This window comes from Canis lupus, chromosome 19 (assembly GCF_048164855.1).
Source record: "Canis lupus baileyi chromosome 19, mCanLup2.hap1, whole genome shotgun sequence".
NCBI classification, from domain to species: Eukaryota; Metazoa; Chordata; class Mammalia; order Carnivora; family Canidae; genus Canis; species Canis lupus.
Genome location: NC_132856.1, coordinates 55719505 through 55736954, shown reverse-complemented (window position 1 = coordinate 55736954; position 17450 = coordinate 55719505). Strand labels below are relative to the sequence as shown.

At 51.4% G+C, this 17450-nt stretch overlaps 1 protein-coding gene across 4 annotated transcripts in view; it reads right to left on the bottom strand.

Annotated features, from left to right (window-relative positions):
- The window catches only part of RFX2 (regulatory factor X2), a 97734-nt gene that overhangs the window by 27382 nt on the left and 52902 nt on the right, over positions 1–17450 (bottom strand). For all 4 annotated transcript variants that reach the window (XM_072787630.1, XM_072787627.1, XM_072787629.1 and 1 more), the window contains exons 2-5: positions 14099–14211; positions 12414–12503; positions 10369–10448; positions 8600–8861 (exon numbers count right to left, since the gene is read on the bottom strand). In XM_072787630.1, the coding sequence (XP_072643731.1) occupies positions 8600–8861; positions 10369–10448; positions 12414–12503; positions 14099–14203 (537 nt within the window). In that variant the 5' untranslated portion in view covers positions 14204–14211. The remainder of the gene's footprint in view (positions 1–8599; positions 8862–10368; positions 10449–12413; positions 12504–14098; positions 14212–17450) is intronic.

The window sequence follows — 17450 nt, the reverse complement described above, 5'->3', positions numbered from 1 at the left end:
GGCGCCAAACCGCTGAGCCACCCAGGGACCCCCAGAACCTGTTTTAATAGCTCCCACGTATCTTAAAATAAGCCAACTGTTTAGGAAATCCCTCTCCTTTCAGGTATAATCCTAGCAAGCTTCCACCTGATGTAAGGGTTGTATCGGGGGCTCCTGAGGGAGGGTGGGGTTCACTTTGAGTGTATGCCCAAGTGGCTGTTCCATTTATAACACCATGATCTCATTAAAAGGGCCCACTAGATAGGGGTCACCCTTGCCGGGGCCGGCAACGACCAGTGTTGGAGCAACAGCGGCATCTCTGGACGGGTGGGCCACAATCCAACACGTGGGACTGCGCCCCTGGGAGCTGGAAGCAGGAAGGGAGGGGATGTTCCCTGGAAAGGCCGAGGAGGAGTGAGGACAAGGACAGAGGAGCACTCCAGTTACCCTGTCTCCGCAGACCTAGCTTAGTTCGAGGAAACAGAAGTATAAATGCTTTATGAGCAACTCCTTTGGATCTTTAAAGAACTTGGAAAGTGGTTTAAAAGACAGATTGGGGGATCCCTGGGTGGCGCAGCGGTTTGGCGCCTGCCTTTGGCTCAGGGCGCGATCCTGGAGACCCGGGATCGAGTCCCACATCGGGCTCCTGGTGCATGGAGCCTGCTTCTCCCTCTGCCTGTGTCTCTGCCTCTCTCTCTCTCTGTGTGACTATCATAAATAAATAAAAATTAAAAAAAAAATAAATAAAAGACAGATTGGGCAGTCCCGGTGGCGCAGCGGTTTAGCGCCGCCTGCAGCCCAGGGTGTGATCCTGGAGACCCGGGATCGAGTCCTGCATCAGCTCCCTGCATGGAGCCTGCTTCTTCCTCTGCCTGGGTCTCTGCCTCTCTCTCTGTGTGTCTCTCATGAATAAATAAATAAAATCTTAAAAAAAAAAAAGACAGACTAAAAAATAAAATAAAAATAAAATAAAATAAAATAAAATAAAATAAAATAAAATAAAATAAAGGCAGGGCAGCTCCGGTGGTGCAGTGGTTTAGCGCTGCCTGCAGCCCGGCGTGTGATCCTGGAGACCCGGGATCAAGTCCCCACATCAGGCTCCCTGCATGGAGCCTGCTTCTCCCTCTGCCTGTGTCTCTGCCTCTCTCTGTCTCTCTCTCTGAATAAATAAATTTTTAAAAAATCTTAAAAAAATAAAAAAATAAAATAAAATAAAAGGCAGACAGAGACACTGCTGGAACTTTGAGGGCCAGGATATAAGTCCCAGAATTCAGCCTGCAGAAAGGAAACAGCCCGCGGGGAAGGGCCAGGTGGGAAGATGGGAGAGAATCTTGGGGCTCCCTGCCCTGGGGCAGGGGGCGCTGGCTTGGGGAAAATAGGGCATTTTAAATCTGTTTGCGCCCATTTTTATTTTGCTAATTAAACATTTAAGAACACGTAAGTACTGTTATACAGGTTTGCTGTACAAAAGTCTGATTACGGCAGCGACAGTGTCCACTCAGGGCCAGGACTGCAGTGGGGCCGACGAGGCACCCGGGCCACCAAACTCAAGGAAGTGCTCATTCTCAAGATCGTGTCAGGGCAAGGATGGCACCTGGAGGTGAGCGCCTCCTGAAATTCGGTGCCCTGGGCACCTGGCCCGGCACACCTCACCCAAGTCCTGCCTCAACTTCTCCCTGGCGCCACCCAATTCCCACACAGGAGGATAAGCCTTTACTAATACCTGGCATGGGTCCTTTCAGGAGCATTCTATCAGATTCACATTTGCTTTAATGATTTTCTCCTCAGTTGGGGTTGTGCTACGTATTCAGTTCCACTACATGCGTTTATCACTGAATCTTTCGTGATTTATCTTTCTGAGCCAGTTCTTATAGATCAAGGGTTGGCAAACTTTTTCTGTAAAGGGCCAGATAGTAAATATTTTGGGTTTTGTGGGCCAGAAAGTCTGTCCACAGCTACTCAGCTCTGTCCTTGCGGTTGGAAAGCAGCCACAGACAACAAGTGAAGGGATGGGTGTGGCCGTGTGCCAATAAAACTTTATTTACAAGACCAGGCAGCTGGCTGGATTTGGCTGTGGGGCTGTAGTTTGCTGTTCCCCGCTGCCCCATAATTCTACCAAGAATCACACATTATGGATTTGTAAGACCTTACTGTGAAACCGAATTTTAAAAATGCTAAGGGTATAGAGGTGATGGCTGCACGGTACTGTGCGTGTACTAAGCGCCAACAGTAATCATTTTCAGCAGCTGACATGTTTAGTTCTCGTAATTCCTAGAACTTTATTTATTTATTATTATTATTTTTTATGATAGTCACACAGAGAGAGAGAGACAGAGAGAGGCAGAGACACAGGCAGAGGGAGAAGCAGGCTCCATGCACCGGGAGCCCGACGTGGGATTTGATCCCGGGATTCCAGGATCGCGTCCTGGGCCAAAGGCAGGCGCCAAACCACTACGCCACCCAGGGATCCCCCTAGAACTTAAAACAACAGAGTTCTACTTAATTAAAAAAATTATAAACTTTTCATTTGGATATAATTCCAGACTTACAAAGACTTTGGAAAAATAGCACCAAGAATTGAATCCCCTTCGGCTAGCCTTCCCACATGTTAGCATCTCGCATGACCTCAGCAGGAGGATCAAGACCCAGAAATCAACCCCCGTTCACAGCGATGAACCAATGAAAGGCCTCGTTAGAGTGTGACGACCACTGCACTGGCGTCCTTTTTCTGGACCAGGATCCAGTCCAGAGCCATACACTGTGGTCATTTCACACACACAGCCGTGAAGAAAATACCAGAAAAATGAGAAATGGGCAGAGTGGCAGATGATTTTATTAGATCAACGGCCCGTTTGTCCACCATCGCCCTTGACATTCTAAGCGGGTTTATATCACTCCAAACAGGAACGATGACTTCGCTGGTAAATTAACTGAGACTTTTCCGAACAAGTGCACAAGAGTGCTTTCTTTCCAGGATGACATTCTCTTTCTTTAACTTTGTCACCGGAGGCAGAAGAGAGTTGTGCAAACCTCAGATCTCTTTCAAAGCTGTGCTCCTGAGTGAGCACAGGTACCGCTCCTGCCTTTACAAAGGAACGTGCAAAACCAGCCTCAGAAGTGATGATATTGGAGCCCCTGGGGTGGAGGGGGAGGCTCTGTGTTTTAGCGTCTGCCTTCGGCTCAGGTCGTGGTCCTGGGGTCCTGGGGTCGAGCCCCACCACATCGGGCTCCCTGCCCAGCGCAGAGCCTGCTTCTCCCTCTGCCCCCTGCTTGTGCTCTCTCTCACTGTCTCTCTCTCTCTCTCTCTCAAATAAATAAAATCCTTTTAAAAAAAAAGAAGTGATGGTATCAGTGAATGTTTGTCAAAACCCATAAAAGGCACGGCGCCAAGCCTGAACCCTAATGTCAACCAGGACATTGGTTAATAGTAACCACGTGTCAAGACTGGCTCATTGACAGTAACAAATGTACTGACTTCTGTGAAAGGCTAATGAGGGAAACCATGTGAGTGTGTGTGTGTGGAGGGGGGCTATGGGGATTCTCCTACATCCTGCTCAGTTTTTCTGTGACCCTAAAGTGAGCTTAAAAAGGAGCCTATTCGATTAAAGAAAAAAGTGATGATAGTTTCGTCAGGGAAAAAAAGCAGATATGCTCTTGGCAAAACTCCCTTATCAAACAACGTGCATTTGCTCACAACGTTTTTGCTCTGATGTGCAGAGGATGAGGAGGCTTCCAGCAAATGCTTGGTACATGTGTGACGTCATAGGACAGTTTAGATATCTTGCATCTTCACTGGAAACACAGGCTACAGAGAAGACACGTTTTGTGGTTGGTGATCCATTGTAAACTGTGACCTGTGTGGGTGACACGCCAGCCCCGTGGGCCACCTGGAAGGGTCACCGTGGCACTGGAGGGGCATGTGTGGGAAGCTGAGACATGGAGGGAGCCATGGATGGTCCATTCACAGACTCCCCGGCCTTGACTCAGCGCTGACGAGCTGGACAGCAAATACAAGATTCGGCTTTCCTGAAGCCACGTGGGCCGGGGATCAGGGGCATGATGCCTCCCTGCGTGCTGAAGTAGGAGCTGAGTTTCTGATGACACCAATAAAGAAACTCCTGTGATTTCAAGTGGCATATCTCCAGGATGTATGTCGTAGAACTTGAATCCATCAGTCCAGGGCCCTAACTATCGTGACCTTTAATACTGGGAACCAGATCTCAGGATTTTCGAAGAAGACTCACAGCGTCCCAAGGGGCTGGGCTGCTGACACGCTGGCTTCTCAAACCTGACACATGAGGGTTTTCTTCATCTGGGGGAGGACGAAATCGATGGTGCAATCCTAGACGTATCTGAAAGCTGCTTCAGGTGCCGCAAAGCTGACACAAGCTCTGTTGGTAGCGGAAAGCAGCCAGAGAGCGCTCAGAACCCACCTGCCACTGTTCTCCCAGGTGACTTCGCTTCTCACCCTTCTGGCTTCGGCGCAGCACGTGCTGATGGACCTGGTGTGTAGCAATCCTGAGTGGAGTCGCTAGGGCAGACACCATCCTGACCTCTGCATGATCTGAATACCCAGAGCTGCCACTACCTGTGAGCCAGGACTCCGATTTCCTGGAAACGTAGAGTTCACAAAGACGCCACTCAGATGGGAATGTGACCCCTGGGTCAGCTTATCCTTCATTAGGCCAGACCTAGAGGCCCCGATGAGCCACCGCAATGGTATGTCCCCCCATGGGCAGGAATGCTCTATTTTTATTATGGTAAGAATTGGTTAGACCATTTGTCTTCATCAGTTCCTGTTGTGTGGCCCGTGGGGACCACTTGTTTGTACACATGGCCTCCTGCAGCTGGAGAGTCTTGAGGGAGGAGGGGCCCTCCGAGGGCAGCTGTCGGGGTGGTAGGGTCTCTGCCTTGTGCAGCCCGAGAGCCCCCAGCCTCCGCTTGACACAACTCAAAGGGCAAATCCTGGGCTGAAACAGCAAGACCAAGCCTCTGAGTTTAGAACCTGTGCTCTGTGTGGTTAATAAAAGTGCAACAGAAAATGGTTTTATTAAAAACTCTCCATTTGGGCAATTAAGTTTTAAGATTTATGTAATACTGATGAAATAAAGTCTCAAGAAAATCTGCCATCAAAAGTCTGAAATCTCTCATTGAGGCTGTACGGGTGATTCCCTGCAGTCTTCATGCTCTGTTTTCAGAATTAATTTAAGATCTGAAAATTCTGACAGAAAAAGCTGGCCGGCATCAAGTGTTGGATGCAGGAGCCCTCTTTTAATTCTATTCCAATCCCAAGGCCATTCTGATTCTCGGCTCCTGGAAAGGCCCTCAGATCTCTGTTGCATATGCGTGAGATGTTCTCCTGCCAAAACAAGCTGATGAACAACAGAGCAGGAAGGGTCAGCACTCAGACTGCCTTCTGAGATGATCACTCCCGGGGCTTGCACGGAGAGGGGTGTCAAACACAGCCTGTTCATGGATTCCCAATGGATTGAAAAACATGATTCTTCAAGCTGAGTGGCCTGGGGTCAGGGCTGCACATTTGCTTGCAGTAGGATAGTGTGGACCATAGAGAACATTGTGGTTTCTCACTAAATCTGTGGCCTGTGATCCTAGTATATTCTGCTATTATGCGCTGATGCAATTTGCTACCATTGAACCTGTCATGTCCGTGACAGTTCATGTGGCCTGTGAGGAATGCCTTCTCATCAGTGCCAGCTCGAAACTCACATCATTTCAGCCAGTCTTCCAAGGGAGAACGTGTGTGGATGCCTATGGCTGCCCAGGCCCTGGTGGGCTGCAGGGACTGAGTGAGGCGAGGTGCCTCTGGAAAGCAAGTAACTTCTCTTCACCCTGCCCACAGAACCAGGTCCTAGGGAGCACTCTGGACATAGCGGACAGTGAGACCAGAGGGGAGTGCTCTCTGAGGTCAGGTAGCCCCAGAGCACATCAAGCACGAAAAGAACAGGGATGGGGCAAGAGCATCACCTTCTTCTTCTTCTTCTTCTTCTTTTTTTTTTTTTTTTAAGATTTAATTAATTTATTTGAAAGAGAAAGACAGAGATAGAGATAGCAGGAGAGAACACGAGTGGGGAGAAGGAGAAGCAGGCTCACCACTGAGCAGGGAGCCTGACTCGCAGGACCCTGAGATCCTGACCTGAGCTGAAGCCAGACATTTAACCGACTGAGCCACCCAGGCGCCCCCAGAGCATCACCTTCTGTTTCAAGAGGTTATTAACTCAACACCAAAAGACGAAGTTATTTTCTAATTGATACTCAGTGAATGTAATCCATCACATTAACAATCTCCAGAAGAAAAAACTCATGATCGTATCAGTGAAGAAAAAACATTTGACAAAAATTAATATTCATTTATGATAAATACTTGCAGAAAATGAGGGACAGAAGGGAATTTCCTCAACCTGAAAAAGGGCATCTATGAAAATCTACAGCCAATATCACACTTGGTGGTGAAAGACTGAAGATTTTCTCCTAAGATTAGGAACAAAGCAAAGATGTCCACCCTTGCCACTCCTGTTCAACACCATACTGGAAGCCCTAGCTAGTGCAAAAAGACAAAAAAAAAAAAAAAAAAAAAAAAAGGAATAAAAGTCATCTAGATTGGAAAAAGAGAAATAATATTGTTTCTATTTGCAAAGAACAAAAAACTCTTGCAGCTCTTACAAGTGAGTTCAGCCAGGCCACAGGATGCAAGGCCAACAGCCAAAAATCAACAGCTGGAAACTGAAATTAAAAAGCAATATTGGGCAGCCTGGGTGGCACAGCGGTTCAGCGCCGCCTGCAGCCCACAGTGTGATCCTGGAGACCCGGGATCAAGTCCCATGTCGGGCTCCCTGCATGGAGCCTGCTTCTCCCTCTGCCTGTGTCTCTGCCTCTCTCTCACGCTCTGTATCTCTCATGAGTAAATAAAATAAAATCTTTAAAAAAAAGCAATACCATTTATAGTAGCTCCAGAAACATAAAATATTAAGGCATAAATCTAACAAAATATGTATAGAATTTGCATGCTAAAAACTACAAAGTGCTGATGACAGAAATCAAAGATCTAAATAAATGGGAAAAAAACATACTATGTTCATGGATGGGAAGACCCAATAGAGTCAAGATGTCAGTTCTCCCCCAAATTGATCTACAGGTCTAATGCTGCTTAGTCAAAATCTCATAGACAGAATGACCTAAAACTTACAAAGAAAAATCTACAATTATATAAATAGCCCACAAAATGGTGAAATGAGAGGAAACACTCGACACAGCTTTGAATGAAAAGACACTCTAAAGACTGGGAGAACATACTTGCAAACCACGCATCTGACAGGGGACGTGTATCCAGGATATGTAGAGAACTCTCAAAACTCAACAGTAAGAAAACAAACAACCCAGTTAAAAAATAAACAAATGTCTTGAACTGATAGGTCACCAAAGAGCATCTAACGAGAGGCAAGCAAGCACATGAAAAGCTGCTTACCATCCTTGGCAACTGAGAAAATGCAAGTCACAATCACAGTGAGATACCACTACACGCCTATCAGAACGACGAAAATGAAGAATGGTCGACAACACCAAGTGCTGGTGACGAGGTGGAGCATAGGGACTCATACGTCATTGGGGGGGAGGGTAACACAAAATGGTACAACCACTTGGGAAAACTGTTGGTGGTTTCCAATAACGTTAAACATACACTTACCGTGGGAACCAGCAATCCCGTTTGTAGGTATTTATCCAAAAGAAAGGAAAACATGTGTCCATACAAAAAGCCGTACGCGAATACTTACAGAGGCTTTTTATTCATAATCAGCAAAGACTGGAAACTGCCCAAATGACCCTCAAATGGTGAATGGATGAATGAGCCATGGTGTAACAGAGTCCTACCCAGTAGCAAAGAAGAAGCGAGTCCTGATTTGTGTGACAACTTGAAAGGGTCTCAAAGGCACAGAGTGAGTGAAAGGGGCGGCCTCAGGAGTTTACCTACTGTATGTTCTGTTTATACGACACTCCTGAAAAGACAAAACTAGAGTGACAGACGACCAATCAGCATTTGCCAGGGGCTGTGGGCCGTGGGAGGAGGGAGATTTTAGGGTGAGGAGCCACTCTGCACCCTGACCGTGGCAACAGTGACATGAGGTTGTTGCGTCAAAACTCAGGGCTGCACGCCAAAGTCGGTCAATTTTACTCTGTGTTAATTTTCCAAATGAAGTAAAAGTAAGCATGGAAAATAGACTTTAAGAGCAGACGCATTTATAAAGTGGGCCACGGACTGTCTGGGGCAGGAGCGTGGGGCAGTAAGTGGGTGCAGTTCCCAAGACAGAGGCAGTGGTCACGTGGATGGACGGGCCTGGGCGTTTGTGACAGCGACACCAATGGTGGCCATGCTGGACTCAGGACTCAGACACGACTTCCACGGCAGCCCGGCAGGGGCCTTCTGCCCTCTTTGTTTACCAGAGTACCTGGTCCCCAGGGGTGGACACTTGCCTCAGATCACACGCCCCTCCGGGTGGCAGGGCTCCGGCTCCAGTACCCCAGGCTGCCTTCCACTCACCATCCCTGCCGCTGAGGAGGGTCTATTCAGGGTCTACCCTGCTGCCCCCGAGAGCCTCGTACATACCGTAGCTGGCGATGACCGGGAAGTGTGGGCCAGGGAGTGTCTGGTGCTGTCCATCCCCCCGTGGATGAGATAGGCTCCCGCGCTGGAGACAATGGGGCTCCCCCCGACATCCATGGTGATGCCCACCATGCTGTGGGAGGGGACCGCCGGCGGGGAGGAGCCTGCCACGGTCACCTGGGCGCCGCCCGGGGCCTCGAAGTAAGAAGCTGCGCTGCTGGGGGCGTACATCTGAGGCTCGGGGTTGTAGGCATAGGCCGTCCGTCTGTCAGGAAGAGAGAAGGGCCTCCTCTGAGTCTCACGGGAATCCAGCAAGACTTCACAATCAAAGCTGGAGCCCCTTGAGACCGAACGCACGGGGTGATTCAGACATGAAGTGTCAGGGCAGTGCAAAGGTCAAAGTGATCACTTCTGGAAATATTAAGGATCACAGGATGACTCATCGAAACTACTGCTGAAGAATTCTAAGTGTGTAAATGGGTTGCAAGAGGGAGCTCCTTTGTGGAGATGGAACGATTCTGTGTCTTACTGTGGTTACACGCAATCTGCACACAGAGTAAAGTGGCCTGGACCACACACACGCACACGCATGCACACGAATGCGTGCAGGCTGGTACCTGTGATAGAGGCTGACAGTGCATCCCAGTGTCAACCCCCTGTGCTACAGTCACAGAAGAGGTCACCCCTGGGGGAGGCAGGGTAAAGGGCACACACAACTCGGCACCAAGTCTGCAACTTCCCGAGGGCCCGTGATTCTCTCAAAACAAAGTTTTTGCAAAATGAAATTGTGTAATAAAAAGAAGTTCTGAGCGATACCAAGAATTTTCTGATGTTCCTTCACCGTTTGGATTAAATGACTAACCCTGTGCTCTGAGACTCAGATTTTTAGGTTCTGTTGCCTCGTGGAGAGCTGGTCCCAGTCAAAGGCAGTGCCTGGAGCTTAGGGGTGTGTCTCGAGGGCTGGTCCCTCTGGGTGGCAGCGAGGCCTCTCTAACCGGCCTCCAGGAGGCCTGCACCCCTGTCTCGCCTCCCTGGGTGACAGCCTACCTAACTGTAGCACAGGATCAAGTCTGAGAAGTTGACAGTGGGGCGACCTACAGACCTTGCTCCGATTTCCCGGGCTGTTCGGGCCCTGTCGTGCATCTGCGTGTGCACAGTGTGCTTCCGTGCTGCGCTGCAGAAACTCGCACAGCTCCGGGGGGCACAATAGGCCCCCTCACACCCGATCCCTGAACTTCTGGAAGGAGGTCGTGGAAATCAAACGAACCAAAGGGCTCGTGTCTTGAGGGCAATGAGCTTCATGGGAAATGTATCATTTTGTGCCCCAAACACCACAGAGTTCGAAGGCAGAACACTCTAGAAGTCCTTGACAAACGGAAAATCAAGTTTTATCAACATCATAAAGAGCCAGAGGTGAACACAGGCAAGGATGAGAAGGCAGAGAGAGAAATGGTTTCTGGATTGTGAAGACTGAATCTTCAGACTTAACAGCCGGATCGGGGTTTTGTTTCGTTGTGTGTTGTTGAAAGGCTGCCTTTTCCAGGAGTGAGATCTATAACGGCCTGGAGATTTCTGAAATCCTCCACAGGGCTCTGAAGTCCTGGGACTGTTGTGACAGTTCCAACATCACCCAGAGGAGGAGGAGGAGCTTCTGCACACAGAGCCCCAAGTGGGAAAGGTGGTGGAGGAGGGAGTCCTGGGGGAAGGTTCTGGACAAGGCCCACACGTGCCCACCAGGAGGGCCCTTCCGAGGGGAGGGGAAACCCACGTACAAGGCTCCATTCGTGTAGACGGCGTCTCCGCCTTCCACGTACTGCACCTGCGGGGGGTACACGTGTTGCACGGACTGGACCTGAAACAACATCAGATACCTGGTGTCACGCACGGCGATCTCCTGGTGGCGTGCACTGGGCACGTCTCCTCTTGCCTTTGGTGAACACCTACTCCTACATTTCAGATTTCCCACCACAGTCGTCACTTCTACCAAGAAACTACCAGAAATGGTCACCAACAGGCCCCGCGGGAATTGAACTGCTACCAATCTGATGCATTTTCTGTGTATGGCAGTTGTTTCTGCCGGGGAGCACGGGGTGGGGGTGGGGGTGCCGAGGCGGGGCCCCCTTTCTGGGGTAGGGGGAGGAACCCAGCGGGAAGCTCAGAGCAAAGCTGCAGAGCAGAGCTGGGATGGTCAGTCCCTCCTGCCCGCCAGGGGTGGGTCCCACTGGACAGTAGAAGAAGCCAGAGCTGTGGACGGAATGTGACCTTGGTGGTGGGGGTCAGACACCCCTCAACCCCACAGGGCAGAGGGCTCGAGCTCGTGATACCCTACATGGCCTCCCTGATGTCCCCTCTGGGTGCCTCTGGCAGCCCTCCCCGGTGGGGGGGGGTCCTGGGAGCCACACTGGGGAGACCTTCAGTCTGAGCAGAATGGAGGGAGTGGGGTGCCTGGAGTGGGAGATGGGAGAGGGGCACCAGGACGCCCCCAGCCCCGCCCGCCACGCCCCTGCCCTCACCTGTGTAATGTCAGTTCAGCACCTCAGCAGCCAGGGACGCTGGCCCTGGTGGTGCCTAACCCAACCTCCTCTGGGAGTGAGAAAATCAGGGGCTGGTTTCATTGTGACCTCTCTCTAAAGCCTCTTCAGGGAGCGGCAGGATGGGGCTGATTCCCACCTCCCAGGACAACCCAACACGGTGCACACACACACAAGCCCCGAGAATAACAAGCGTGCCTCGAGAAGGTTCCAGGGATTAACGTGCTGGGGGTGGGCTGTGCCTGAGGGGGCTGGGTGAAACCCAGAAGTCACTCTGCAAGTCCAGGTTGCCCAGAGAGGAAGGCTGGGGCAGGCCCAGCTCCACAGAGAGGAAGCTTCTGGAATCACGACACTGGGCGTGTCTCCCTCAAGATGCTGAGACAGAGCCACTGGTTCCCTGCTGGACCTGCCAGGAGCCTTTGCTTCCCGCCCATGACCCCGAAGGCGGCCCCAGTTGCCACCAGACAAGGGCCTCTAAACACACCAGCAACCTAAGCGGGGCCCCTTGGGGAGAGACGTGTGCCTTCTGGTCTCAGCTGCACCGTAATTATGCTCAGGGTCCTTTTAGGCAAAAGGCTGCACTCACTTCGACCCAGTAGGTCACAGAGCACAAGTCAGCAAACTCCAGCGCTTGGGCCAAACCTGGCCCGCCTCTTTTTTGTAAATAAAGTTTTACTGGCACACAGCCACGCCCCTTCGCGTACATCTACAGCGGCTTCTGTGAGACCGTGGCAGGAGTTCAGCAGTTGTGTCAGGATCGGCCAGTCCACTAAGCTGAAAAATGTGCTATTTGGCCTTTTCCAGAAAGGTCTGCCCTCCGGTGCTCTAGATGACAGGGACTCTGAGCTGCCGGTGAGCCCGGGCTTTGAAGCTCTGGTCCCGGACCACCTGATTTCACAAGGAGCACTTCCTGGGTCAGTGCACTGGTCTGAGGGCAGGACACTGGCCTCCCTAGGACGGTCCACGTTCCTGCAGTCCAGCAGTCACGTGGCTTCTCTGCGTGTCCACCTCAGCACCCCAGGGCTCTATGGAAGTGCTGGCTTGCACCCCAAATGCTTTATTTCTGAACGAATGAAAGGCCATCAGCTTTCTTGGCTTATTGCAAACTCTGTGCAGTAAAAGAGTTTTTTTTTCTTTTTTAACATAGCTCCTAAAGAACCTTCTGGTAAAGGACCGAAGATATCAAAGACCATGGAATAGCAGCAACAGAAAAGGATGCAATGTTCAGAGAGGGCTCCGGATCGCTAAGTGCTAGTGTGCCCCGTTGGCACCTGTGCTGTGGTTACCTGCTGTGGCACCTGCTGGACCCTGGGGAGGGAGATTGGCTGCATCTGAGCCCCTTTGGGAGCCGAGCCCGCTGCCTGGACCAACACCCTCTAAAAGGGAAGGAGAGAAGGACATTTAGACTTGTCAGAGTTTAGTCCTTAAAACAAACACCGATTAGAACCAGAGCACCGCCACCTACTCCACTGTCACCTCACAGAAACATAAGCAGGACTGAGAGGAGAGGAGAGGATGGGGCACGCATGTGCACGGGTGCGCGCGCGCACACACACACACACACACACACACTCACTAGCACGCAGGAGTGCACGCGCCTCCACCTGCCCCCAGCAGCTCTCCCGCCTTGGGGCCTGTTCTGCAAGGCGACGTGCGCTGTCCCTGGCGCCGGGCTGAGAGGACCCTCTGGACAGCTGTCCACACCACCTTCCCATGGTGGGAAGTTGGGCTGGACGCGGCAGGGCTGGGAGGTGAAGCGAGAAGAGGGTATCTGGGGACCCGAGGCAGCGGGAACTCCTCTCTCTGGCAAAGGAGAGAGGCTCTCGCTGGTGAGGGAGGCAGGGCAGCCAGTGGGCATGAGCATTTGGAGCTTTCCAGAAAGGGGGTGCCCCAAATACGCAGCAGGAAGTCTCTGCCTGGGGAGCAGAGGATGCACCTGGGGGCGGGGCGGGCACGTGGGGGGGGCTGGGGGCCTGGGTGCATCTCTAGCAGGGGCGGGAGCCCTGGAACTGGGGAGGGACGTGGTGGCCGCGGTGGGACCCTGGCACCAGCCAGGTCCTGGGGCCACAGGAGTCTGGGGCCTGGCGGGAAGGACCCAAGGCGGCCCGGGGCGGACGGCTGATGTGTCAGGTTGCGGTGGGCAGGGCAGCAAGTCAGTTGGGCTACAACTGAATCTGATCACACCCCCTGCGCCCCCTCGGATGGGCTTCCGAGGCCCACGCCGGGGCTGCCGTATTGGCAGGAAATAAAAGCTAAACGTGTCCGACTATCCATCCTGAGATGAACAGACCACTCAGGCCTGTCTTCTTGTTCTTGGGGAATTATGCGGCTGTTTCATCAATTCCGTCATGCTTCTGACCCCTGGGATCGTACTGGGGGTGGTCACGTGGCCACAGGGGGCCTCTGCACACATCTCCGAGCTTCCAGGCTGTTCCGCCGCCCTCGGCTTTGTGTGGTCTCCAGTCACTGACTTTATGTTTACGTCTGCGGTGTGTTTCCATCCGTGGCAAAAAGCCAGAAGTCAAGGGCCTTCGTGTGCAAAGTCCCTCCTTGCAAATTTTAAAGACTACATCCATTCTAATGCTGGCATTCTAACCCATTTTGTGCCTTATCCATAGTCTTCCTGGGTAACGGGTATTTCCCAGGTGCGAGAAAACTTCCCTTAAAAGACAGAAATAGGCTCAGCTGGTTTCTTTTGGTGTTTGTATCTTTGAGTCCTTGGTGGGACGTTTTCAACAGCAAAAAAGCCAGATAATGGGGACATGCTGGGGCAGCGGGCACAGAGCAAACGGTGTGGCTGTTTCAACAGCAGCCGCCTTGGGACCGAGATGTTAATTTGGGAAAATACAGATTCCTCTCTCTGCTGACTCGGGTGTTTTTCAAAACCTAGGAGGATGCGTGCCCCCCGCCCCGGCCACACTGGTTTTCCCAGAACAGCTCGAGCCCCGAGCAGCAGGGGCTGGTCTGTTACCTGCGGGGAGGCTGGCACAGGCCGGGCCACGGGAGCCTGGGCTGCCGCCGACGGACACAGAGCCACAGAAGCCGGCGAATCGGATCCACCCTCTGAGTTCTGCATGCTCAGCTCTAAAGAAAGGCGGAGAGAGGTTGAGTGGAGCGGGGTTGCCATCCGGAAGCCCCAGGAGGCAACGTCAGACGCGGACAAGCTCGCCAAGGGGTTACTGTCTAGGCCTCAAAATCCAAATGCAAGGAAGGATGCTGGCTGTACCCAGGAAGGAAGACAGGGATCCGGGGGGCCCACGTGTTCACAGAGTGACGAGGGGGGGGGGCTAGGAAGTGTTTTTCCCAATATGAAACCAGAAGTCGGCTCTGCGGGCCTTCCTCAGTGGCAGGCTGGAGCAGCTCACTGCTTCTCCCCTTGCCGGTCTGATCCGGCCTGAGCTGCTTTCCAGCCCTTATACCATTGTTTACTCATTTATCCAGCTAATCGCAAGCTCTTGAAGGATGTTTGCCATCTGGGGACCCAGTGTCTCCCCCTCAGCACTGGGGACGCCGGGGCCGGGTCGTCGGTTGGGCGGACCTCGGCATCCCTGACCTCTACTCATAAGATGCCAGCAGCAGCACCTCTCTCCCCACCCCACCCCGTCAGCACAACCCAAACATCTGTAGATATTGTCCAAGGGAGGAAAAAGGTGACACAAAGTGGGGGTAAAGAAGCATTTTATCTTGGGCTTGGATAGAAGTCCTGCCTTCTGTTCCTGGAGATCCTTTTTTCTTTTTTTTTTTTTTTAAGATTTTATTTATTTATTAGAGAGAAAGAGTGAGCATGAGTGGGAGAAGGGGCAGTGGGAGAAGCAAACTCCCCACTGAGCAAAGGGCCTGACATGGAACTTAATCCCAGGACCCTGGGATCATGACCTGAGGCCAAAGGCAGATGCTTAACTGAGCCACCCAGGTGTCCCAAGTGTTCCTGGAGATCCTTACCCACAAGAAAGCATAAAAGCTTATTTCTTTACAGCCGGATGCATACGTCTCACAAATAGGTAGTTTAAAAATTCTATACCAAAAGACTCATTTCATTTTTTCCCTAAGATTTTATTTATTTGACAGCGTGCACGCACAGGTGGGGGGAGCAGCAGAGGGAGAGGGAGAAGCAGGCTCCCCACGAAGCAGAGAGCATGATGCCAGGATCGATCCCAGGACCCTGAGATCATGGCCTGAGCCGAAGGCAGACACTTCACCAGCTGAGCCACCCAGGCGTCCCCCAAAAGACTCATTTCATACCAGAACAATGTGACAGATGATACAAAAAAAGACCATTCCATGAAAATGCTCAAGGCCCAACAGTCTTCACTTCTTAAGAACTGGCTGCTTTCGGTCCTTGAGAAGCTGTTAAATATGCAAACTGGAGATTGGGAGTGGCTTAGTGGGCAGGTGCACCCCCGTCCTGCGCAGCACGTCCTCCCCAGCTGTCAAGTGGGGTCTCCCCACTTCTGCCTCATGGAGAGGCCTGAGCAGCACAGTGCGCGCTGCGGTGCTCAAACCGGCGGCCAGAATTTTCCATCTGCTTTCCTCGTACCACAAGAGCTCCCACCTCTAAGAACAAGTCAAGAAAGCCGAAAGCCATGTGTGGGTGTTTAAATGTGTGAGTGTTGGCTTAACCCCGTCTTCATTGATGAGGAACATTCTAGGACTTGGCCCGTTTCCCCTCCCAGAGCCTTTGGTACCTGGAGAGCCGCTGGATGGATCCATGGCCATGGGGCCTGCGCCTGTGGCGGTTTCCTGTTTCCCTGACTCAGTCCTCGCCACTAGATGTCCCCAGAGTCGCGTGGTGATCGGCAGTCCCCTACTTTCTTCCTGGCTTTCAGAGGAGGAGATGGAGAATTTCTCAAGTGTACTTCCTGGGTCTCCCAACTCTCTGCTTTCTGGACAGAATTGACCTTTGGAATGATTTTGTAGGGAGTTGCTTAATTGAGGTCTTATTTACAGTTTTCCCCAACGTTTGAGCCAGTCACCTGCACCCCACACACCACTTTGTTCCACTCTGAAGCCAGGAAGTGGGTAGTGGGAGGAGATCACTGGACTTGGTGGAGAGAACCCACTAGAGACAGAGCGGGAAAGCTGACTCAGAGCCCAGCTCCTTGTTCACAGGCAGAAATAACTGTGCTCCAGAGTCTAAGTCATTAAAACCAGGGGAGCCCGTGAGTGTGAGGCTAAGGGTAAGCCCACGCTCGGCTCACTGTGGCCAGAGCACAATTTCCAGAATTCAAGTTATTCAAGATCGTGCCAAGTTTTCACACTAATATGTTTCATAGTTTAACACTCTGTATACCACGTGCTGTTTGTCACACTGTTTAGCATACAGTGTCTAGGCCAAGAGTCACCAAACTTTTCCTGCAAAGGATCAGAGACTTTTGGGCACATCTGGTCCTGTTACAACTTCTAGACTTTGCTGTCCTGGCATAAAAGTAGCCATTGCTCACACACACGCACACACACACACACACACACACACACACACACGAGTGATCCTGTGTTCTAGTAAGACTTCATTTACAAAAAAAAAAAAAAAGGTGACAGGCCAGGTTTGGCCTACAGACCATTGTTGCCAGTCCTTGGTTCATATAATTTAGGTTTGATGAAGTGACGTGGTTTTGGAAGATGGGTAGAAAAAGGACACAGTCTGTATTCAAAACCTTGAGGTCCACAGGCCTGGATCCAGTGGGGAGTTCCTGTGGCCACATCTCACCAACATGTCAGAACCAGAGGGACCACAAGGGACAACCCAAATTGTTAGAAGGATAAAGCTGCCAGCGTTTAAAGACAAATGGAAACATCATCTAGTCTTAAATAGCAACAGTGCTCCTAAAGTTTATAAAGTCACCAACAGGGGTACCTGCGTGGCTCAGTCAGTTAAGCATCTGCCTTCGCTCAGGTCATGATCCCAGGGTCCTGGGATCGAGCCCTGCATTGGGCTCCCTGCTCAGCGGGGAGTCTGCTTCTCCCTCGCCCTCTGCCGTTCCCCCTGCTTATGCTCTATCTCTGTCAAATAAATAAGATAAATCTTAAAAAAAAAAAATAAAACAAAGTCGCCAAGTCTCAGAAGCCAAGTATAGCCCTTAAAACTTAAACAGGAGTTTGGGCAGCAGGGAGAGATCCCTCTGGGAAGTGATAGTGGGTTGAAAAGGGACTCCCAAAACTCATGACCACTCAGAATCTCTGAATGTGACCTTATCTGGAAATAGTGTCTTCGCAGGTATAATCAAGGTAAGGATCAAGGTGAGGTCATACTGGAGTGAGGAGAGCACTAAATCTAAGGACAGTGTTCTTGTAACAGACAGAAGAGGACACGTGGGGAGGAAGAC